Source organism: Triticum aestivum, chromosome 7D (genome assembly GCF_018294505.1).
Source record: "Triticum aestivum cultivar Chinese Spring chromosome 7D, IWGSC CS RefSeq v2.1, whole genome shotgun sequence".
Lineage (NCBI taxonomy): Eukaryota > Viridiplantae > Streptophyta > Magnoliopsida > Poales > Poaceae > Triticum > Triticum aestivum.
The window spans coordinates 594202614-594228088 of NC_057814.1; the positions used below are offsets into that span (position 1 = coordinate 594202614).

General features: G+C 44.9%; 1 protein-coding gene across 1 annotated transcript; it reads left to right on the forward strand.

The window, feature by feature from the left end:
* The first annotated feature begins 261 nt into the window (after positions 1-261).
* Positions 262-24620, forward strand: LOC123171369 (uncharacterized). The gene is made up of 6 exons (XM_044588897.1): positions 262-270; positions 21192-21427; positions 21531-21645; positions 21880-21991; positions 22854-22988; positions 23060-24620. Exons 1-6 carry the CDS (start codon positions 262-264, stop codon positions 23161-23163), a joined length of 711 nt encoding a protein of 236 aa, XP_044444832.1. The 3' UTR covers positions 23164-24620.
* Positions 24621-25475: the final 855 nt, after the last annotated feature.

The following is a 25475-nucleotide window of genomic DNA, read 5'->3' on the forward strand; positions in this document are numbered from 1 at the left end:
TCATTGGATCATAATATGTGTCATAAAGCACCATGTTCAAGTAGGGGATTACAGCGGGGTGCGGGAGAGTGGACCGCATAAAAGAGATGAGGATGGTGACGATGATGTTGATGTTGATGAAGACGATCACTGCGGCGATGGTTCCCCCAATGGCACCCCGGCGCCACCGAGAGAGAGGGGGAGCGGTTCTCCCCTCTGTGCTTCCTCCTCCATGGCCTCCCCTTAGATGGGGAAAGGTTCTCCATCTGGTCATTGGCCTCCATGGCGATGGTGACCCCTCCGGCTTCCTCCTCCATGGCCTATGGTGATGTTGGCCCCTCCAGCAGGGTGCCAGAGAGGGCCTAGATTGGTTGTTCGTGGCTACAGAGGCTTGCGGCGGCGGAACTTCTGATCTCTCTTCTGTTCTGGGGTTTTTAGGATTTATAGGAAGGGTTGGCGTTGGTTTCACGTCAGGGGGCCCCACGAGGAGATAACAAGCCCGGGTGGCGCGCCCTAGGGGGTGGGGCGCCCCCCCCCCCACCCTTGTGGTTAGCCCGGGGCTCTTCTTCTGTATTTTTCTCTTCCAGTATTTTTTATATTTTCCAGAAAAATTCTCCGTTCATTTTCAGCTCGTTCCGAGAACTTTTATTTCTGCACAAAAACAACACCATGGTAGTTCTGCTGAAAACAGTGTCAGTTCCGGTTAGTTCTAATCAAATCATACCAAAATCATATGGAATTGTTATAAACATGGCATGAATACTTTATAAATTATAGATACGTCGGAGACGTACCAGCATCCCCAAGCTTAATTCCTGCTCGTCCTCGAGTAGGTAAATGATAAAAGAAATAATTTATGAAGTGTGAATGCTATCAAGTGGACAAGTTTGATCGATGGATGTTCCGAACACTTCTTCTAGCATCATTATATATCATAAACAGTAGCTCGTCTCATAAAACTCCTCATGATCAAGTAACAAGCTATTCACAAATTAAGGTATAGACCATAAACTTTCTTGAAAACTAACAAACTATGTTCTCAGTCATCAAACAATTGCAATTCATCTTATTTTCAGGAAGGGTCTATGTAAGAATTTTGATTTAGCAAATTCCACATACTCAACTATCATTTAATCTTTCACAATTGCTAACACTCGCGTGATATTTATGGATTCAATGTTTTAATCCGACACAGAGAAAGATAGGGGCTTATAGTTTGGCCTCCCAATCTTTTACCTCAAGGGTAATGTCGACAATAATACTTTATGAAAACCTACATCCGAGTGGATATATATATATCCGGATTTCTCCAACACATAGTGCTTGCCAAAGGAAAAAGTGTAAAAAGGAAAGGTGATGATCACCATGACTCTTGTATAAGGGTAGAAGATAAAAGTAAAAGATAGGCCCTTCGCAGAGGGAAGCAGAGGTTGCCTTGCGCTTTTATGGTTGGATGCACAAAATCTTAATGCAAAAGAACATCACCTTTTATTGCCGCTTGTGATAAAGACCTTTATTATGTAGTCCGTCGCTTTTATTTCTTCCATATCACAAGTTCGTATAAAGCTTATTTTCTTCACACTAATAGATCATACATATTTAGAGAGCAATTTTTATTGCTTGCACCGATGACAACTTACTTGAAGGATCTTACTCAATCCATAGGTAGGTATGGTGGACTCTCATGGAAAAACTGGTTTAAGGGATGTTTGGAAACACAAGTAGTATCTCTACTTGGTGCAAAGAATTTGGATAGCATGAGAGGGAAAGGCAAGCTCAACATGTTGGAGGATCCATGACAATATAACTTCTATTCGGATATAGGAAAACATAACCCATTATGTTGTCTTCCTTGTCCAACATCAGCCTTTTAGCATGTCATATTTTAATGAGTGCTCACAATTACAAAAGATGTCCAAGATAGTATATTTATATGTGAATCTCTCTTCCTTCAATATTCTTTCATGAATTGTTCAAATGACAAATGTTGAGTTTGCTAACTTTCAATAAATTTTACCACCTATACTTCTTATAAGTGAAGTCGTTACTCCCCATGGGATAAGCATATGAAGCACATGTAATTTCAGATCTAAGATATTCAATTCGTTCAACTATTTACTCATAAGATATAACTGAAGCACGTGAGTGAATGACAAACTACTTCAAAAGATATAAGTGAAGAACAATGAGTAGTTAAATAATTAACTAGCCATGGGAGGACTCTCTCTCATTCAAGATTTCAGAGCCAATGATTTTATTAAAACAGCAGGTAAAATGAAAATATGCTCCAAGGAAAACACATATCATGTGACGAATAAAAATATAGCTCCGAGTATGGTATACCGATGGTTTTGAAGACGAAAAAGGGGATGCCTTCCGGGGCATCCCCAAGCTTAGGCGCTTGAGTCTTCCTTGAATATTACCTTGGGGTGCCTTGGGCATCCCCAAGCTTAGGGTCTTTCCACTCCTTATTCTCCTCGTATCGATATCTCACCCTAAACTTGAAAACTTCAAATACACAAAACTTAACGGAACTTCGTGAGATGGGTTAGTATGATAGAGAGTAAATCATTCACTTTGGTACTGTCAAAGACAAGATTCATAATTGTTCTCACACAATGCCTACAGTACCATATCATTTCTACAATTTATATTGAGCAATATAAGCCATACAAACTAGAAAACAAGCAAACCATGCATTGAAAATAGAATCTGTCAAAAACAGAACAGTCTGTAATGATCTGAATAAAAACCATACTTCTGTTACTCAAAAATTCCGAAAAATTAGGACAACGTAGAAAATTTGTATATCAATCAACTGTAAAAAATTCAGAATTTTGTAACGCTCCAGTGATTTTAAACAATTCTATGACTGGCGGTAAAAGTTTCTGTTTTTGCACGAAATCAAGTCAACTATCATCCACACTACCCCAAAGGTTTTACTTGGCACTTTATTGAAACAAAAGCTATAAAACATGATTGCTACTGTAGCTTAATCATGTGGAAACATAAAAACAGTAGGTATAAGTATTGGGTTGTCTCCCAACAAGCGCTTTTCTTTAATGTCTTTCTAGCTAGGCACGATGATTTCAATGATGCTCACATAAAAGTTAAGAATTGAAACATAATGGGAGCATCATGAAGGATATGACTGCTACCTCTTGAGCACTGCGTTGGTTTTCCCTTGAAGAGGAAAGGGTGATGCAGTAAAGTAGCAGTATTTCCCTCAGTTTTTGAGAACCAAGGTATCAATCCAGTAGGAGACCACGTTCAAGTCACACATACCTACACAAACAAATAAGAACCTTGCAACCAACGCGATAAAGGGGTTGTCAATCCCTTCACGGCCACTTGCAAAAGTGAGATTTGATAGAGATGATAAGATAATATTTTTGGTATTTTTATGATAAAGACTAAAAGTAAAGAAATCAAAATAAACGGTAATAGAAATAACGATAGATTAATATGGTAGAGAATAGACCCGGGGGCCATAGGTTTCACTAGTGGCTTCTCTCAAGAGCATAAGTATTACGGTGGGTGAACAAATTACTGTCGAGCAATTGATAGAATTGAGCATAGTTATGAGAATATCTAAGTATGATCATGTATATAGGCATCACGTCCGTGATAAGTAGACCGACTCCTGCCTGCATCTACTACTATTACTCCACACATCGACCGCTATCCAGCATGCATCTAGAGTATTAAGTTCATAAGAACAGAGTAACGCTTTAAGCAAGATGACATGATGTAGAGGGATAAACTCAAGCAATATGATATAAACCCCATCTTTTTATCCTCGATGGCAACAATACAATACGTGTCATTTCCCCTTCTATCACTGGGATCGAGCACCGCAAGATTGAACCCAAAGCTAAGCACTTCTCCCATTGCACGAAAGATCAATCTAGTAGGCCAAACCAAACTGATAATTCGAAGAGACTTGCAAAGATAACAAATCATACATAAAAGAATTCAGAGGAGATTCAAATATTGTTCATAGATAATCTTGATCATAAACCCACAATTCATCCACTACAAAAAAAAGACACATCCGTGACATTTTGGGCCAAACGAAATTTTTTCTGTCATACATACAAAACCCGGTATCATCATAGATGTGGTGGGCTCCTACTTCTATGACAAAAAATCATGACAGAAAATGGGCTTTTCGTCCTGGGCGGGCCGGAGACGCAGCTGCATGACATTCTTTGGGCCGTCCATGATGGGAAAAACCATGGTAGAAGCGAGGGGGAGGAAAATTTCGGGGAGTTCCCAGTTACGGTGGGAGGTCCGGGGCCGAGCGATGCGCGCTTCTCTCGTACACGTATGCGCGTGTGTGCGAGGCGTTGGCTCTAACTGAACCCGAGCGAGGCGTTGGGCTCTAACTGAACCTGAGCGATTGCACTGCAGGCTACACGTTACTAAACCCGAGCGATCGATCGATGGCTGTTAACTGAACCTGATCGAGCGATTCCTTCGCTACTGCTGCTAACTGAAGCCGATCGATTGGATGAACAGTGAGCGTTGCGGGGGGGTTGGATGAACAGTTAGCGGTGGCGTTGCCTCTGGATGAACAGGACCCCGTGGTGTGGTGGAGGGCTGGATGAACAGTAGACGGTGGAGGGGTGCCCATGGAGGGGTGGTTGAACAGGACCCCGTGGTGTGGAGGGCTGGATGAACAGTAGACGATGGAGGGGTGCCTGTGGAGGGTTGGTTGAACAGTAGCCGGTGGAGTAGCACGCGGTGGAGGCTGGATGAACAGGAGCCCGTGGAGGCTGGAGGAGGTCAACGGTAGCCCATGGAGGCTGGAGGAGGTCGACGGTGGAGATGAACAGTATCCCGTGGAGTCCCGTTTTGCGGTACGCCACACCCCTCCCGATGAACAGGACCCCCGTTTCGACCGTAGGAGGTCCGTTTCGTCCGTTTTGCGGTACGCCACACCCCTCCCGATCAACAGGACCCCTGTTTCGACCGTAGGAGGTCGTTTCGTCCGTTTTGCGGTACGCCACACCCCTCCCGATCAACAGGACCCCCGTTTCGACCGTAGGAGGTCCGTTTCGTCCGTTTTGCGGTACGCCACACCCCTCCCGATCAACAGGGCCCCCGTTTCGACCGTAGGAGGTCCGTTTCCTCCGTTTTGCGGTACGCCACACCCCTCCCGATCAACAGGACCCCGTTCCGAACGTAGGAGGTCTGTTTCCTCCGTTCTGCGGTACGCCAGGCCTCGTTTCCATCGCCTGTTCCGTCCAAGCCCTCCCGATGAACACGACCACGCATTCCGTTCCGACCCAGCCGGTTGGCTCCCACGCGTTCCGTTGCCTCCCGATGAACACGACGCATTCTGTTGCCTCCCCATGAACACGACGCATTCCGTTGCCTCCCCATGAACACGACGCATTCCGTTGCCTCCCCATGAACACGACGCATTCTGTTGCCTCCCCATGAACACGACGACGACGATGTTTCTCCGTTCCGACCCAGCCATGTACACGAGCCCTGGCCGTACGTATGCGCGAGTAGGCGTTCGAGACCCTGCCCGTATGTACACATACGTGGCCGTATTTTCTTTCTTGCACCCTGGCCGCTGTACGTACGTGTACATGCTACGTGCGCGCCTCTACTACGACCCGTGCGCGCCTCTACTATGACACGTGCGCGTCTCTACATCGACCAGAATGACAACGCTACGTACGCTTCGACCAGGTGGGTCCCGACTGTCAGGCACTTCCTTGCCTGCGAAGATGTAGCTGGTGGGTCCCAGCAGTCAGGGGGTGAATCGTTTTGTTTTTCTTTCCCGGACGCACTTCCTTGCGTGCGAAGGTGTAGTTGCTGGGTCCCAGCAGTCAGGGGGGCGAATCATTTTTTTTGCCCGGACGCACTTCCTTGCGTGTGAAGGTGTAGCTGGTGGGTCCCAGCAGTCGGGGGGCGGATCGTTTTTTTTTCTGGACGCACTTCCTTGCGTGCGAAGATGTAGCTGGTGGGTCCCAGCAGTCAGGGGGGCGAATCGTTTTTCTTTTCGGACGCACTTCCTTGCGTGCGAAGATGTAGCTCGTGGGTCCCAGCAGTCAGGGGGCGAATCATTTTTTCGCGAAATACGGTGGCCCGTCCGGTGGGTCCCCGCTGTCAGGTGGAGGAATAATTATTTTGCGCGTAATAAGAAGGCACTTCCTTGCGGCTGCTGTGGACCCAGCTGTCAGCCTCTCCACGTACAGTCCATGTCCGATGGAAGTCGTTCCTTGACCATGTTGACCACGCCGTGCCGAGAGCACCAGAGCGGTGGACGACGGTGAGGCCTAGGAAGGGGACGACGCGGAGCCGGGGAAGACGCAGCAGTGGATCCACACACGGAGAGGAGTACGAGGGTTCACTGGTTCGGCTGCGCTGCCGTCGCCGCAGAATAACAGGGGGTGTGGGTGAGTGGAGGGATGGCCTGGCCAGCGGTGGGAGTAGTAGGGGGCGGTGAGGCCTCCGCGGCAGCACAGCCGGCCACGGGAGGCAGGAGCAGGCAGCACGACCGGCGCTGCTTTGGGCGGCTGGAGCAAGAAGACCAGAGATTGAAGAAGCACGACGGCCGTTGGATGGACATCGTACGGTCACTGCAACTAGAATCGTTTATATTGACTAAGTTGACAAAGCCCTTGGTACGTCAACTTAGTAGGCCCACAGGTCAGCTTCCGAAACGGTGCGCCCCAGATGTCAGGGGGAGGAATCATTTTTTGGGCGGGTGAAGCTAGAATATCTGAGATTGAAGAAGAAGCACGGCATCCGTTGGATGGACATCCAACGGCCACTGCTGCTAGAACCGTGTGTTGACTATAAGTTGACAAAGCCTTGCATACGCGTCAACTCTGTTTTTTTAGGGGACGCATCAACTTAGTAAGGCCAGAAGTGTGTGGCAGAGAACTTATAGCCAATTTGAGATTTGTAAGAATGTGTAGCCCATTTTTGAATTCTAATGGAATTTACTACAGCCCATTTACAGTTTGTTAAAAGTACAGCCCATTTCAACCAACCGTTCAAAACATAATTCAATAAAATTTCCCACATTTTGATGGGATCCGAAATATTTTTATCCCGAAATTTCTAGTCAGATTAAATACAATTTCAATATACATTTATATTACGTAAAAATCCAACGAAACATTGCACTCGCAACAATTAATGAAATTAAAATTTTCAATATCCAAAAATAATATTTTATAAAGTAATCACGTGTTTGGTGCATTTTTTATAGTTACTGCCCAGTTTTTATAATTACATCCCATTAATTATTTCTTAAAGCCCATTTTCTTGTTAAGCCTAATGCATCCCTCCTAGGAAAGATTTGCAGCCCAGCGGGGCGGAGAATAACAACTTGACCTTGCCTGGGTATTCCTAAAAAAAAGTATAGCTGGGCTAGTCATTTTCAGCTTGAAAAAAATTAATATCTGGGCTGGATATCTGGCCTGGGCTAGACGGGCCACAGCCCGCCCAGTTAATACCTGCAGCGATGTTTTCGTTATTGTTCAGAGGAGAAAAATTAATATCTGGGCTAAACATCGAATAACTCTGCAGTGCTCACACCTCAAAAACACAAATACTACTGGAGCTGCTTGGTCCCAGCTGCCGGCCGCTTCTTGTGCAATTCTCTCGTTTATTGACTACTACATAGGTTGACAATGGTGTGGGACCGTGATGTCAGGAAACCAGGAGGAAGCAAAATAAATTATAGTTATATATATATATATAATAAGGAGGCACTTGCGTACGTGAGGCTATGGACCTGGTGGGTCCCCATTCTCATCCTCTCCAAGTAAAGTCATCTCGTCGCCCGCGCGCGCTTTCCGCCCGAAACAGTCAGCGCCGCCCGCCCCGCTTCCCGGTGCAGGCGATTGCTCCGCCTTCAAACGACACAAGTGTCGTTCGTCCGTCCATCTGCCGCCCACATTAATGATACGCGGTTGCCGAGGCGGCTACTCCGGTGCCACACGTCCGTCCCCTCGCCCGCCCACCATTGCTATATAAACTGCTGCGCCGGCCATAGCCGCAGTCATCCGCATTCGTTCCCTTTCTCCTGTCCACACCACTACTGCCCACCATGGCTTCCTCGCGCTCCAGCGCTCTTCGGGACAGGCGGACGACCGACCACAAGGAGATGGCAGCCATTGCTGCCGACCGGCTGGCCGGCAGGCAGCCGGAGGACGACGGCGTCCCAATGGAGAACATGGTAGTTGACGATCCGGCGCCAACCCCCTCCTCCGCGCCATCCTCGCCGGTGCATTGCACCATGACCATTGGCGAGGCCCGTGCCCAATATATGGACAGGGTGAGGCAGATGCGTGAGGAGCAGTTCCGGGAGGCGCAGGCCGACGCTGCCTACAACCACCATCTCCTCCAGGAGCACCTGCAGGCGGAGGAGCAGATTGCCGCGGAGCGGGAGGCGCTGCTCGACTCATACCGCTCTGCCCGCAAGGGCCGCCTCGAGCGCTGGCGGTACCGCATGCGGGTGGCGGAGGCTGCGGCCGCCTACAAAGAGGCTAGCAAAGAGGGCGATGAAGCGGGCGAGGCGCTGTTTGCCGAGACCGAGGACGAGGCAGAGGACAATGCCGGCTCCGACGAGTCCCCGCTCCGCTGGCGTCGACGATGCCCTGCTCCGCCGAGGTCCCGCGGCGCCAACAACGAGGCAGAGGACACCGCCGGCTCCGCCCCGCCAACAACGAGGCAGAGGACATCGCCGGCTCAGCCGAGGCCCCACCCTGCCGGCAACATGGGGGAGGATTTCCACCGCTCCGCTGAGGCGCCGCCCGCCGGCAACGAGACAGAGGACATTGCCGGATCCGCCGAGGCCCCGCCCCGCTGCCAACGAGGCCGCGCCACACAGAAAACAAGGAAGAGTAGAACACGGTAGGTTGCCGCCGCTCGGGTCGAAGTAAGGTCACCGCTGCTACCCTCCGGTTGAAGCCAAGCTAGGCGGGTTGACCATTGACGACCGGTTAGCTTCTTGGCGGCGACGTGGAGTCAGAGAGCTGCGCTGGAGAAGAACGCTGCTTCTACTTAACTGCTGGTGAAGTTGGCTGACTGACACGTGGGCCCAACAGGCCACATGTCAGTTATGCAACTGCACCTGCAGTTAAGTCACTGAAGCTTCTGTTCGGCTCAGCGGGACACAGGTGGGTAGCTTCGGTTAATTAATTATACCTCCAGTGCACCCCTTTTTAGTTGAAGAATGTATGAAATGTAATGAAATCCGGCATGTTTATATGAAATCCGACCGTGTATGAATGAATTTATTTCGATTAGTTCGAATTCCTGTATCACTGGCATTGGATGAACATGCAAAACAATACGTACTAGCATTATTCCCAGGGTGATCACCTCGTTTGCAGCAGTTTCACATGTACTCCCTCCGGTCCTTTCTAGTCGTGCATACAAGTTTTGTCTGCAGTCAAAGTATCTCTACTTTGACCAATCTTATACAAAAAAGTATGCACTTTCACAATGTGTGAAGTAAAAAGGAACAGAAGGAGTACAAAGAGTTTGAGCAGCTTTTTAGCATTTCTGTACATTGCAATCAAAAACACAGGCCTGGCAATTCATAGAGAACATTCAAAACAATTGATGATTATGCATCTCAGTGACTCACATGTCAGAGGCAATATTTACTTCACAACTAAAGAATAAAGAAAAAATTGATCGACGCTGCTGACAGCAAAGGGCGTCCCATTCGAAAATATCAAACGCATGTCTTCCTAAAATCAATGAGCAAAATTTGACAAGGTTGTCCCATTCCAAAATATCAAATGCCTACGATTGTGGAATGGGCAGGGTTTGCCATCAGTTCTGACATTGACATGGCACCTTGTGCTAAATAAACCGGCTGTTCTTTTTGTGCAGTTCCACCAAAATCAACCAAATTCGCGCGTAGCTTGTATGATTTTGCCCTTATATGTTGCAACGCCTTGAACTTATCGGCGCCTCCTTTCTTGTGGTGGAAATGAATGATTCGATGTATTCATGAACATTTTGTGCAGTTCCCATTGAAATCAAGCTGAGCACCCCTGTTTGCACAAATACAAAAAAGTGATTAGTATAAAGCAAACTGTACTATGAATTGATAGTTTCAACAGGCACATACATGGTCCATGTAGAGCACACTTTTAGAAAAATGGAACTCACCAGAAAGAATCCTAGAACAACATTGTACTCGCGCATCACAGCAAAAAAATGGAGATTTGTCAGTCCTTCTGAGCTGAAGTTAGTTTGGTCTTGTGGGGAGTAATGTAACCATCCTTCAACTGCTCCTTCTGATGAGAAGATAGACAGGGCTTCTTCATCCTGGCATAATCGGAACTAGTCACTTCACGTACTCCATATTCTTCTTCAGAGGAAGATGATCATGTTGTGCAAAGACAAGAGGACTACTAAATGCTAGCATCCTTGTTTGCTCGAAAAAAAGGAAAGGAATTATTTAAAACAGCACAGATGAAGCACTTCTCAAGGACAATACCACTTTTTCATGACAGTATCTAAACAGTAGCACAACACCAATAGAGATGACAAAGCTCAATCATATGGATGAAATCAGTGGGCGAGTACCAACCTTTGTCAGGAGGCTTATTGTGTAGAGCATACAGATGAAGCACTTCCCCGGAACCATTTGTTGCTATCTACGGTGGTGGCCATGCTTACTATATACTCCTCGATTAGTTTAATGTTTCCAACATCTTCTTGTGCAGTTCCACTAAAATATATGGTATCTTCAAAGAAGATCCCTGTTTGCACAAGTAGAGATAATTACATATTACATTAAGAGTGGCATCAAATCAGTGGCAAAACAATTGCTCGTTCCAGCCATAGCAATAAATTAAGATGCAAAACTATATCATTACTTGTGTCATCACAGTTCCAGTGCTTCATTACAGCACCGGGAGTTGATTTTTGTTTTTCTTCCGCTTGTTCTTCCCCTTCATCACTTGGTTCAATAACAGACAAGCTTCGCCTTCAATGTAAGATTTGGCATGTCAATTAGGGAGCACAAGTATAGTACTAAACTTAATTTTCTGATGAAAGTGGCAAAATACAGGCCAGCAGTTGTGAAATATCCTTATCTTACCTCAATGGGATATTACGGTGCACATACAAATTGGAAGTCTTGTCTCCATTTGTGCAGTTCACTAAAATCAAGCAACATTATCGTACAAGTAGCACAACATATGAAAGCACACTGCAGAATCATGTGAAAGAAGGCTAGTACTGACCTCTCATGATGCGGAATTCAAACAACTCACAAGAAGATCTGAACCAAATTCGCCTTAACGGATAGGAAGTAAGATCTCCTCTTGTGCAGTTCCACTAAGATCAAGCAATCAAGCAACGTTGTCGGTGTGACATTTTGGTTGAACTGCACAAAACACTCTTAAAACAAAAGTGTTTTGTGCAGTGCAACAAAAGGTCACAATGGCAACGAGGTGAAGTAGATAACCCTGTTTACACAGAGGTGCAAAGGAAACAATTAGTGGTCAATAACGGTTGATGACACAGAAGCCAACAAAAAGAAGCATCTACCTTATCTAAATGGGAAAGAAAGCAAGACATCAGCATTTCTCAAACGGTGGCATTGATTAATATTAACATAGAGATTATATTAACAATAAAATTCGTTAAACATGTAATTTGCTTTTAACTGTGGCATTGCATCAATTTTCCAGCGGCATTATTAGAGGGTGTTTGTTTACAGGGACATTTCGGTGTAGGGACTAAAAAAATCCGTGTCAGTCCCATCTAAACCAAATAGGAGGGACTTTTAGGGACTAAAAGTGGGCATTTGGGACTAAAGAAAGAAGACCCCGAGGGAGTCTTTTTGGGACTTTTTCCAACAGTTGCCCCTGCCACGCATCGCACCTTGTCTCTATTAGTTCATTACTAGGGGTAACATGGTCTTTTAGCATGTCATTTAATAACCTCTAGTCCATGTTTAGTCCCTGGAACCAAGCAGGTAGGGACTAGGGAGTTTTTAACCAAACAGGGCCTTAGATTAACAACAGCTAATGAGTTGCACGGGACAGTGGACGCACCAGCACCATGTGCATCTACCGATGTACTGTGGTCATGCACAGTCTGTTGCAACAAAGAACAAACAACCAAGGAGCATATTTGTGTTGGTCCCAGTTTTGTTATCTTTAGACACCTTTCCCTATGTGAGCGCAGCAAATCTAGTCCTGCTCAAACTCTATAGCCTTGTCCCTTCCTTTCCTTTTTGAACTAGTACTTTCGCCCCTTCCTTTCCTCTTTGAACCACGTCCTAGATTTATGCAATACAACTTTCCCCACTACTTTCCCCCATTCCTTTCCTCTTTGAACCACGTCCTAGATTCATGCTATACAACTTTCCCCCTTCATTTCCTCTTTGAACCACGTCCTAGATTCATGCTATATACAACTTTTCCCACTACTTTCCCCCACTCCTTTCCTCTTTGAACCACGTCCTAGATTCATGGTATACATGCAGCTAGAGCAATGCATGTGGAGTAAGTAAATTATACCTTAAGGTTCTTGGGGCGTGGTTCGGTGGGCGACGGGACGGCGGCGAAGAAGAAGGGGTCGGAGGCCCTCCCGCGCCGCCGCTGGGTGGAAAGTGAACAGCTGCGCCGGTAGTCCCTCGCCGACGGCGACAGCGTTAAGCCTCCTTCCCTTCCCGGCGGACGGATCCTGCCGGCTCTTTGAGTAGCAGTGAGGGGAGAGAGAGGCCAACGAAGTCTTGTTTAGATCTAGAGAGGGCGAGAGAGTGTGAAGAGAGCAACTACAAGCGCTGAGGCTCCAGCGGGAGAGGGCGAGAGAGTGTGAAGAGAGCAACTACAAGCGCTGAGGCTCCAGCATGTATATATATACTGGAGAGAGAGAGAGTGAAGCGTGCAAACCCTAGAAAACATTTTGACCAGTCAAAGAATCCTCCTGGCACAAATTATGCTCAAGTGTAGTTATCGAACCCGAGACCTCAAGTTTGATGAGCGAACAGGCTAACCAGCTACAAAACCCTCCCGTTATGTTCAACGAGAGGGAAATAACCTTTTATACATTCCTGCATTCGTGTGACAAGCATGCCGTGTTTTTTTTGTGTGTGTGGGAGTCATTGGGATCTCAATCATAATCGTGTCATGTGGCTTTGGTGGTAAGACTATCCACAGTGGTGCAGAAATAATGCAGCCTTAGTCACCTTACCTCTCTCCACGTAGTACGTTGGGTCCCACCAGTCAGAGGGTGAAACAAACAAATTAATAAGAAAAATTAAAAGCGCCAGCGGTGTATCTTACCTCACACATCTCGCTACTGCTCGGGAACACTGTCCAATTGATCCCTCTGTTCGCTCACGTACTATTTTAAGTGAATCCTTATTATAACATGCACACAAATTTTGGGCACTTGTATTCGACTTAAGTCGGTGTGCCACCGTATCTCGTATACTTACTACTCCCTCCGTCTAGGTGTAATAAGTCACGTTAGAAGGTGCAACGGGACCAAGGTGCGTGTGTGTGTGTGTGTGTGTGTTTAACAGCATGTGTGTGTTAGAGAGAGCGACAGATCGACCTACTCCTATAGAGAGATGTTGTGTAGTGTATGATTTTAGCCGTGAGAGTCGGTGCATCCTCTTGTTTCCGGGCGTGTCCGGTAGGGACATGCGGACAGCTGCCACGCCTGCTCCTGACCAGCCTGGCCCACCCAAAGCCCCTCCATCGCTCGCGCGCGCTTCCCGCCCGAAACGGTCAACGCCGCTCCAAAGAATCGGTGCCGCATTCATGCCCGGGCAGAGCGGACGCGACCTCTCACTGGCGTAAGAGTGATGGTTGCTTCGTCCGTCCAACTTACTGCTGGGTCTATGTGATTTGACGGCTCATTGGTCTTTATTACTGAGGTGGTAGGACTGCTGGATGTCCCACGCTTTCGGCGAAAGGAGGTACTACTACTAGATTACAATTTTCTCCATTCTTATAGCGGAGGCGTGCAAGAGCAGTGAAAACACGCAGGCTCGGTGATTACATGGCCCACCTCACACTATCACCGTGCGACACCTAACTCTTTACATAGTACTCCCTCCGTTCCTAAATATTACTAGATGAGTCCCCGCGCGTTGCCGCGGAACAGCGGTATATCTCTCTGCGCAAAATTATCGATTTCATAGAACTAAAAAAACTCTATAACCGCATGACAAATGTGGTAGCCAAACTAAATAAACTCCCATCATCATTTAGATCATCCCACGTAAGGAAAAAAGATCAGCCAACTCCTACTGCATAATGGGATTATATTTTTCTTTTTGACATGTTAATGGGACTTAAAAGCTCACTTACATGCATGCTACCGGTGCATTCTTGCATGCAGACATGTTGATGTGATTTAAAACCCACTCACATGCATGTGCCACGGTATTTCTGCATGCTTGCATGTGGCTTAGTGCGGAGCCTCTCAACGTCTAGATCAGACGGCTATTATGGACTGATTTACTTCATCTAACGGTTACATCAATTTTGATGATGTGGCTCAAGGAGAGGATAGAGAATTCCTAGTAGTGGGGGCTAGCTATTACTAGTAGATAAGTCTTTGTAGAGATTCCACTACATATGGAACAAAATGAATGAATCTACACTTAAAATGCATCTATATACATCTGCATGTGGTTCATGGTGAAATCTCTACAAAGACTTATATTTAGGAACGGAGGAAGTACTAGTATAGTACGTACTGTAATTTATCAGCGAGATAAATTTGTACAATGCTATGAAGCTTCCAGCTTCTGTTACATGTATCTTGCGTCCAAGGTTGCCCGTTGCAACATTTCATCAAATACAAAGGAGACTAACATGCATGCTATTGCATCTCAATGATTGACAGATCATAGCAAATATGTTCTCCCTCGGTTCCAAAATAAGTGTCTCAACTTTGTGCAAACTTTAGTACAAAGTTGTACTACTACTAAAGTTGACACTTATTTTGGAACAGAGGCAGCTAAAGAAAAAAAAGATCCATGTAGTCCCTAGCCCTTGAACCGTGAACCCTGACCAGGCTTCAATTTGCTGGCAACGTTTGAACTTCCTAATAAATGAAGTTTGCAACCTTTTGACCATCGAATCATTTTGTGCAGTTTCACCAAAATCGAGATGAGCATCCCTGTGGCAAAGAAATTGAAGAAGCATGATTAGAATAAGATTGCTGGCACTAGTTGATGAGACATAAACTCATCACAAATACAGTACGTAGAAGCCAGTAGAGGTATGTGTGGGGCAAAGAAGTAGAGAAATATCCACAGGGAGTGATGTGGGCAGCTGGAGCAGTGGTGCAAGCCGGCTGTAAAGGGAGTTGTACCTGAGGGACGTAGCTCAACCTTGAGGAGGGCGGTGGGAGGCGGCAACTGCCCACGTCGCGGCAGTGAGCAAGGGACGAAGGCAACCTCACCGGCTTTGTGAGAGAGAACGGCGGGGACCCCTGATCGGGACGTGCCGACAGTGGGTTTTCGTCGTCGGCGACGGCCACCGCATCTACACTAAGCATCCACCCCTTCCCCAAGCGGACGTGATCCGCCGGGATGTTAGAGATGTGGCCACAGTCGTTTTGTGCGAGAGAGTGTGAAGAGAGCAACCCCAGCAAGCAACCGTGTAGGCTGGCCCGTCCTGACTATGTATATAGTGGAGCGGTTTCCTTTTCTCTCCATATGAACCTATCATATTGCATACGTGCCACTGAAGAAAAAAAACTTTATTTATAAATGACGCGGCACCTACTACTCGTTCTCCTATAACCTTGCGCTTGGCATCTCCAAAATATTAACCTTGCGATTGGCTCTTCGCCTCTTCGGGAAGTCGAGCAATAATGGTAGTGCAGTATATATCGTTCTGGCTATATGAGACCGAATGAATTGCTGCACGTCCACCACGTGGGCGAGGGAGAGTGCTACATACGGAGCAAAATGAGTGAATCTACACTCTAAAATACGTCTATATACATCAGTGTTTGGAGTATGTACTAGTAGTTCATATTGAAATCTACTAAAGGACATATATATTCCAAACAATATGATATAATCTCTATAACCAAGGTAGTAGGGACGAGGAGTAAACGGAGGGAGTAGTAAATTTTTCTCCTCGTCCTGCGAGCCACTGTGCGCATGGGCGAGGGAGCGGGCGTAAGGCGGAGCAAGCTTCACCTCATCCTGCGAGCCACCGCGCCCGTGGGCGGGGGAGACGGCATACTAAGCAAGCTTCTCCTCGTTCTGCGAGTTGACGGGACACATCAAAAGTACTCCAGTGTATAGAGCCTTGCCTCTAAGGTAGGCCCCACATGGTTTGCCTTTTTTTAACATAACACGTCAAGTCGCAATTTGTTTGTTCACCTGTGGTAGACGATCCTCCCTCCACCATGTGGACAACCACTACAATAAATATGTCAACTAGTGACCTTCTGTCAGTGACCCTGGAAGAATTGGTCATAGATCTATGACCATTTCAGACCAATTGGTCAAAAGCTGTTCGGGGGGCTCCAAACCCTAAACTATAACGACCATTTTGGTCAGAAAGGTCGTAATTTCCTTACACAAAATGGTCATAAAGCAGATAGCACTGGTCCGCTGCCTTATTTCTAGCTGATCACGACCAATATAGATGGTCATAACCTTGTAAATTGTGGTGGGTTGCTATGACTAGGTGCCACCTCATCAGTTTTGCCTATGTGTCATGTCCATGTGGCAATTTTTGCCCCAGGTTGTGAAGCAACCTATATTTCTGTCATTCCCAAAATACCCAAAAATCTCATAAATTCTTTGGGTCATATCTTCGTCAAATATGTAAAAAACCTTCCTTGCCTAGTTTAAAAATAATTCAACAATATTCATTTTCCTATTCTGTTCAGAACAACACTTTGTGAAGGAAGTACCACTTTGGCATGTCCAAATAGTATCCATTTTCTACGGTGCTTTCCTATGCCCAAATAACCATCCTCCACCAAATGCCAGCTCAATCCATTCATTATTTTGAGCCCAGCTTCAACATTCGTATTTATGTCCAGTGTGGTACTTTGCAAAGCAAGTACCACCTAGGCTCCTCCTTTTGAACTGAAAATTTGTGAAGACGGTCTTCTTAGTAACTGATCATCCTCAGCCAAAACTCACGCCCATTAGCCATGTACATTTCCCCTACCGCTAATCAAACACTTGGCTGCTAATTCATGTTTGAGCATCGATCGGTCTCCTCGTGAGAATCTTATGTTGTAATTTTATTCCTAGCACCTACCTGGGGAGTGCCCAACCCACTAGACATGCCTAGGCCGACCAGAACACATGGCAACGCCACGGTCACGCGGTGACCACGTGGCGGGCATGCGAGTTTACGCGCTCTAGAGTTGGGGCCCTCGGCCACCGCCCAAACCTCGACGTATCGCCACCAAACCATGTATTTATGATTAAATAGGTACTTATGTAACTAGAAATGATTTTTGGAAAAAATAAATAGCAAACTATGAGGCAGCTGCAGTTCAAATTTGACCCGCTTCCACCTGAATCGGCGCAAATTTGTCTTTTTCACGAGAGGTGGATCAACACTTTTTACACCCAACCATTTTGTCAATTGTGCATTAAATATGTCCTAGTATTTTAGAAAATTGATTTGGTACAATTTTGCAACAATTATTTGGGAGGTCCTTCACAAAAAAACCTCCTTTTGGGCACTCGAAAAATGGAAAATGGTTTTTCCGTCCAAAGAAAATGAAAACTTCCTTAGGCTATATTGTTTTCCATTCCAATATGCACCCATGTGCACAATATGAGATCATTTGAACAAACTATGCCATGAATGTGGCCATAAGATTGATCATTTGGCTTGAAAGCCATTGATCTCCACACGTGATAGCTCGTTTCTGAGAACACTTTTTTAAAAAAATTACCGTATTACAAGTTTTTTATTTTTCCTGGGAACTTGGCCACATATAATGACACAATGCAAAGGTTTCCCAATTATTTGATTTTTTTTGAATTTTTTATGCCCGTTTCAAAATGCGGTCAAAACGGCGGGAATGACTGTTCCTAGCTAGTGGTTGAATCTCGGAATTTTTTTGGTGTTTCTCTGATTAAATAGATACTTATGTACCTAGAAATGATTTTTAAAAAAATAAAGACAAACTATAAGGCAGCTACAATTCAAATTTGACCCGCTTCCAACTGAATCGGCGCAAATTTGTCTTTTTCATGAGAGGTGGATAAAAACTTTTTACACCCAACCATTTGGTCAATTGTGCATTAAATATGGCCTAGTATTTTAGAAAAATGATTTGGTCCAATTTTGCAACAATTATTTGGGAGGCCCTTCACAAAAAAACCTCTTTTTGGGCACTCGAAAAATGGAAAATGGTTTTTTCGTCCAAAGAAAATGAAACCTTCCTTAGGCAACATTGTTTGCCATTCCAATATGCACCCTTGTGCACAATATGAGATCATTTGAATAAACTGTGCCATGAATGTGGCCATAAGATTGATCATTTGGCTTGAAAGCCATTGATCTCCACACGTGATAGCTCGTTTCTCAGAACACTTTTTAAAATAATTGACGTATTACAAGTTTGTTATTTTTCCTGGGAACTTGGCCACATATAATGACACAATGCGAAGGTTTCCCATTTTTTGATTTTTTTGAATTTTTTATGCTCGTTTCAAAATGCGGTCAAAACGGCGGGAATGACCGTTCCTAGCTAGTGGTTGAATCTTAGAATTTTTTTGGTGTTTCTCTGATTAAATAGATACTTATGTACCTAGAAATGATTTTTGGAAAAAATAAAGAGCAAATTACAAGGCAGCTACAGTTCAAATTTGACCCGCTTCCAACTGAATCGGCGGAAATTTATCTTTTTCACGAGAGGTGCATCAAAACTTTTTACACCCAACCATTTGGTCAATTGTGCATTAAATATGGCCTAGTATTTTAGAAAAATGATTTGGTACAATTTTGCAACAATTATTTGGTAGGTTCTTCACAAAAAAACCTCCTTTTGGGCACTCGAAAAATGGAAAATGGTTTTTCCGTCCAAAGAAAATGAAAACTTCCTTAGGCTATATTGTTTTCCATTCCAATATGCACCCATGTGCACAATATGAGATCATTTGAACAAACTATGCCATGAATGTGGCCATAAGATTGATCATTTGGCTTGAAAGCCATTGATCTCCACACGTGATAGCTCGTTTCTGAGAACACTTTTTTAAAATAATTGCCGTATTACAAGTTTTTTATTTTCTTGGGAACTTGGCCACATATAATGACACAATGCAAAGGTTTCCCAATTATTTGATTTTTTTGAATTTTTTATGCCCGTTTCAAAATGCGGTCAAAACAGCGGGAATGACTGTTCCTAGCTAGTGGTTGAATCTCGGAATTTTTTTGGTGTTTCTCTGATTAAATAGATACTTATGTACCTAGAAATGATTAAAAAAAAAGACAAACTATAAGGCAGCTACAATTCAAATTTGACCCGCTTCCAACTGAATCGGCGCAAATTTGTCTTTTTCATGAGAGGTGGATAAAAACTTTTTACACCCAACCATTTGGTCAATTGTGCATTAAATATGGCCTAGTATTTTAGAAAAATGATTTGGTCCAATTTTGCAACAATTATTTGGGAGGTCCTTCACAAAAAAACCTCCTTTTGGGCACTCGAAAAATGGAAAATGGTTTTTCCGTCCAAAGAAAATGAAACCTTCCTTAGGCAACATTGTTTGCCATTCCAATATGCACCTTTGTGCACAATATGAGATCATTTGAATAAACTATGCCATGAATGTGGCCATAAAATTGATCATTTGGCTTGAAAGCCATTGATCTCCACACGTGATAGCTCGTTTCTGAGAACACTTTTTAAAAATAATTGTCGTATTACAAGTTTGTTATTTTTCCTGGGAACTTGGCCACATATAATGACACAATACGAAGGTTTCCCAATTTTTTATTTTTTTTTATTTTTTTATGCTCGTTTCAAAATGCGGTCAAAATGGCGGGAATGACCGTTCCTAGCTAGTGGTTGAATCTTGGAATTTTTTTGGTGTTTCTCTGATTAAATAATTACTTATGTACCTCGAAATGATTTTTGGAAAAAATAAAGAGCAAACTATAAGGCAGCTACAGTTCAAATTTGACCCACTTCCAGCTGAATCGGTGAAAATTTGTATTTTTCACGAGAGGTGGATCAAAACTTTTTACACCCAACCATTTGGTCAATTGTGCATTAAATATGGCCTAGTATTTTAGAAAAATGATTTGGTCCAATTTTGCAACAATTATTTGGGAGGTCCTTCACAAAAAAACCTCCTTTTGGGCACTCGAAAAATGAAAAATGGGCACTTGAAAAACCTCCTCAATTATTGACGAGAGGTGGATAGACAGCTATTGAGACACAAGCATTTGGTCAATTGTACCTAAAATATGATATAATATTATTGAAAAATAGAGTGGTGCCATTTTGCAACAAATATTGGTAGGTGCTTCAAAAAATATATACCATTTTCGACACTCCAAAGGTAGAAAATATTTTTTTTGCAAATAAAACTCATTTTTGAGATCAATTTTTAAAGATATTTGTATTATTCCAGGTTTGTTATTTTTCTGAAAAACAAGTCTCACTTGTGACACGATGCTATGGTTCTTATTTTTTTTTTCTTCTAATTCTATGATGTTATAAAATAGGTGACATGATTTAGCATATTATTTAATCGATTACGACCAACTTAGATGGTTATAAAATCGTCAAAGTGTGTAGTACATTGTGATTGGTGGAACCGTTTGTGGCACGGATCGATGAGATGGCAGACATCCTACCATCCATTGCTAGTAATCCAACGTCCATCCATCCGTTCATGCAAAGAAAAGGAAAAAAACCCACCGCACCAAACCCTACCTCTCTCTCACCTCTCCTCCCTTCCTTCCGCCCGCCGCCTCCCTCTCTCTGTCCCCGATCCAGATCGGCCTCTCCCTCACCCCTCGCGCCGCGCCCTCCTTCCCTCGCGCTGGCACCGGCGGCGCCCTCCTTCCTTTCTGTCACCGGCGGCGCCCTCCTTCCTTTCTGTCACCGGCGGCGCCCTCCTTCCTTTCTGTCACCGGCGGCGCCCTCCTTCCTTTCTGTCACCGGCGGCGCCCTCCTTCCCTCGCGCTGCACCCGAACCTCGCTCTCGCTCCCAGCTCTTCTTCCTCCTCCGCTGCAGCTAGGGTTTTGTCTCCCCGATCCCCAATCCCCGAAGCTCGGATCCAGCAGCAGCATCAGCGATAGCGGCCGCGAGAGATCCTCTCCAAGGTCAAGCACGTCCAGGCCAAGCCTGCTGGCCGCCCTCGCGGGTGACTGCCTCCGCGGTGACGACGGCGGCCTCGTCGTCCCCGGAGGCCGCGGCGCCCCTCAAGGCCGACCTCCGCCACGTGAGTGATCCGTCGATCTCGTCTCTCCAACAGTTCGGTTCTCGCCGCTTCGATTCCTTCGATTCAACAAGATACTGTGTACCACTTCGGTACGTGCGTGCGTGTGAGCTGACTCTTCTTCTACGTGGTTCGTAGGTGTTCCGGATGCACGCACGAGTTCGACCTGGACAAGCCGCCGGTGCTGCAGGAGGTGGCGGATTTCTTCAGTGGCCACGGAATCGAGGACTTCACCTTCAGCAGGGGTAGGCTGGTGAGTGCAGCTCCCATGAATCTCTAGCAGGAAATGTGTGGGATGATGTGTCTATTTGGTTTCCACTAAATTAGTTTGCATAGCTTCTGGTCACCTGATCCAGTAACGGAGAAGAATTTTAGGTTCAAAATGTTCCCACTTCCTAGTAAATGTTTTAGGTGCATAAGCAATTGATGTGATTAGTTGGTGGATTTGCTTTGTCGCTAAGTCTGAATGTGGGAACCTTGTTTTTAGTCAGAATGGCGTTGCCGGGCAAAGCTAGCGGTACGTGGAACACCAGAGAAACCACTGATTGGCCTGTATCAGGAAGGGACACATACTGTTCAAGATATTCCCGATTGCAGAGGTTAGCTATGAAATTCTGTTAACTGTAAGAGTTACAACAGTTCAGTTCTCGTCATCTCTTACGGCATAGACTTTTCCAGCTTATAGCAAAGAGACGTCCCTGTTTGAGCTGAAGTTTATATCCAAATAGGACGATTGAGATGTCACTTGAGCTACTAGACAGGCAGGATTAGTCTATGCGTGTACTAATTCAGCTACTAGATATAGATAGGAGTGCAGCATGCTTACATTGACTAGTCTGTACGCGTACGTACTACTGTGTCTGGTTGGCGTTGAAGTCAACTTAGAAGACCAACGTTTTTTCTACCTCAGTCAGGAGTATTATGCCTAGACAGAGCATGGTTTCTCAATCAAGTTTCTTGCTGCACACACTACATTCTAAATAGATTTATTAACTTGATCTTAGAGCTATTTATTATGCAGCAATATCACAAAACTGATAGTGATGTGAATTTGTTAAGGGAGGTAGCTGCTTTTATGTGATCAGAGGCATAAACAGTGCAGTTTTAATTTTCCAGTATGTCTTTGAGGTAATAATGTCATGGAAGTCCTTGGTAATACTCATATGAGTGCTTAGTATACTCACATCATGGTCTACACGGTGTCAGTTGTCAACTAGCTGTAACCCATATTAGTGCTTAGTATACTCATGAAAGGGTTATTTCTCCACCTGTAGTTCACGGTTTATGCAGCAGCTGTTCTTCTACCAATCTGTTGCTCGATTGTGTTGCGGATTCATATGATATTGGTGTACACTCAATTTGGTTATTTCTTGCTAGTTCTTCTACTAGTTGCTGTGTAATCCTAGTACTACAGGTGGATCAATCTCCCCCTCCCTCTCACCCCCGTCTCTGTCTCTGCAGGTAGGACAGGAGGAACAGCGACAAGTGACGGGATGAAGCCCGGCCATGGAAACCCACCGCAGCCTTCAAGACGTCGACGGCGGTCGGTGCTATGGTATGAATCCTTCCTCCACTTCAAGACCTCTACGTACGACGGTCAGCAGCACGCGCGCGCATTGCACTCTTCCTCTTGCTCTGTTCTTGGGCTGATGCTGGCAGCGGTGCAGGGGATCCTGATCAACATGCAGTTCCCGGGGCCGCAGATCGACGCCGTCACCAACGACAACATCGTCATCAACGTCTTCAACAACCTGATCTGATATTGTTCTGAGATCCAGTGGCATCTCTATCCTCTTACAACTAATAACATTTTTTAACTTCTTTTGGCCGTGCTTTCGCTTTCACTACAGATCAGATCAGTGGTGAACGAAAGAAACAAGTGCACAAATAGTATCAGTGGGCTTGTATTTTTCTTGTGTAGCTGCTCTGCACTTGTTGTAGAGCATAGCTTGCATCAGTATTTTTACCTATTTTTGACCTCTCATTCTGAAATACATCTAGCAGGTGCGGCTAGTACTCTATTATTCTCCTACATATAGATATATATGCATCTAAAAGGGCAAGTACTTGGATGACCTTGACAACATCATACTGATTGTAATACATTTGCATAAGACTCTGTATTCGAAGACTTCTCGCAATTTATCATGCAATTCTAAACAATAGCATATGTCTATCTACCCTGCTGGGAATTTTCACTTTATATAAAAATTTGAGAGGCAAATGCTGGGAGTTCCAGTCTTGTCTGATGGCTAGGAACTCAACTCTGCTTTTTGTTGTTGGAGTTTCAGGCTTGTTGCATAGTTCGTAGCTTCAAGTGTACTCTGGCTTCTAGCCACAGTGGACTACAAATTATTATAGAATTACAAAGTGTACACAACATTGCACCTTACACATTCTTCTCTTGTGAAATCAAATGCCATGACTGGGCATTCTTTTATCAACTTGCTGTACACTTGCTCTGCTTTAGGCTACTGTATAACTTGTGCCTTTTAAATTGATGTACATAGCATGCAATTTTTTACTGTATCACATTCACACATGATACTCTTAATATAGAGTTGTTTTCCGAGCTAGTTCTGTTTACTCTTAATATAGGTCTATTTGTCACCAATACTTGCCTGCTATGCTATAGTAGACCTTGTTCATATTTATTAGCTAAGTTTGCTTGTCCTTGGTATCTATATGCATGCCATTTGTGTTTCAGGCTTTCTCTGAAATGAAATAATAGGTCTATTAGTCACCAATACTTGAGTTAATCTAACTCCTTACCTGCTATGCTATAGTAGGCCTTGTTCATATTTATTAGGAAGTTTGCTTGTCCACAGTGATCCATATACATGCCATTTGTGTTTAACGTTCTCTGAAATGAAATAATAAGATTCACACTCCATGGACCAGGACGACCACCGGGACCTCCACGGCGATGATGAAGCCTGCACATGGTCGAGCTCGATGGAACAACAGTGCCTCAGTGTGGTGCAGCCGAGTTGGGCCACTCCAGTGCATCAGGAACTCTGCATGCTGCTGTCCTTTGTCTCATCATCTTAACTACTACAGTAGCAGGAGTATTTTATATGCTGTTCATTTCTTGGCCACCCAGCATGTTTGCTAATCATCCATCTGCCTCATGTTATATGATCCCTACCTAGTAACTTCATTATATGCAGACTTGTGGTGTTGGTTCAGTTTAGTCAAATTAATATATATACTGCTATGCTACTACTACTACTACTGTCTGCATTTAATCCTAATTAGTAGCTTCATCAATAAGTGGCAAACAAAACAATGTTGATTTCATCTTATCTCTGTGACAACCAATGGAGTTGAATTGCAGCATGCATGTCAAAGCTGGGTTCAATTCTTGGGCAATATATATGGTAGTTTCCACTCTTCACGCCCAAGATTAGTATGCTGCAGCTCTCCCTCCTCACTCCATACATCCAGGTACTAGTTACCCAACGAGCAGCCCTGCACCTCGCTGGATCTCGCCCAAACCCCGCTCATCTTGCTGCTTGTGGCAGGGAATACTCTCTGTTGAGTATTTTGAGGAATGAGAGTGGGGGGTTGTTAATTTCAGTTTACGACTGCCAGCTTTTGACCATCTGTTTTTGGTCAAAAAAAGGTCGCAAATGAAAAACAATGACCTTTCAGAGACCAATAGTGAGGGTCACAAGTTGACATATTTCTTGTAGTGAACCAGTACACGTGCCAAATTACCACGTGGGCTGTCTTTTTCGTACAGAAATGAGCTCCATCGTGTACCCGCGCGGGTGTGGTTGGGAAAGAGACGGGAGTATGTGCGCCGTGCATGCACCTCTTCTCTTCGTGCACGTCCCCACTTACGTGGGTGTGTGTGAGAGATACAAACCGCGTTCATGAGTGTTTTTTGTTTTGGGATGGGGGTGGGGTGGGGGGTTGATTTCGTGAATTATTTGTGGGAATATGTGTCGATGACATCTCAAACAAAATTTTGCATGCAATGTGTGTGAAATGGAGGCCTATCCATATCATACATAGAGGGTCGGGCAATCCACGAGAAGAGAGGGAGCGGTCATAGCTATTGATAGAGTCGAAGAGAGG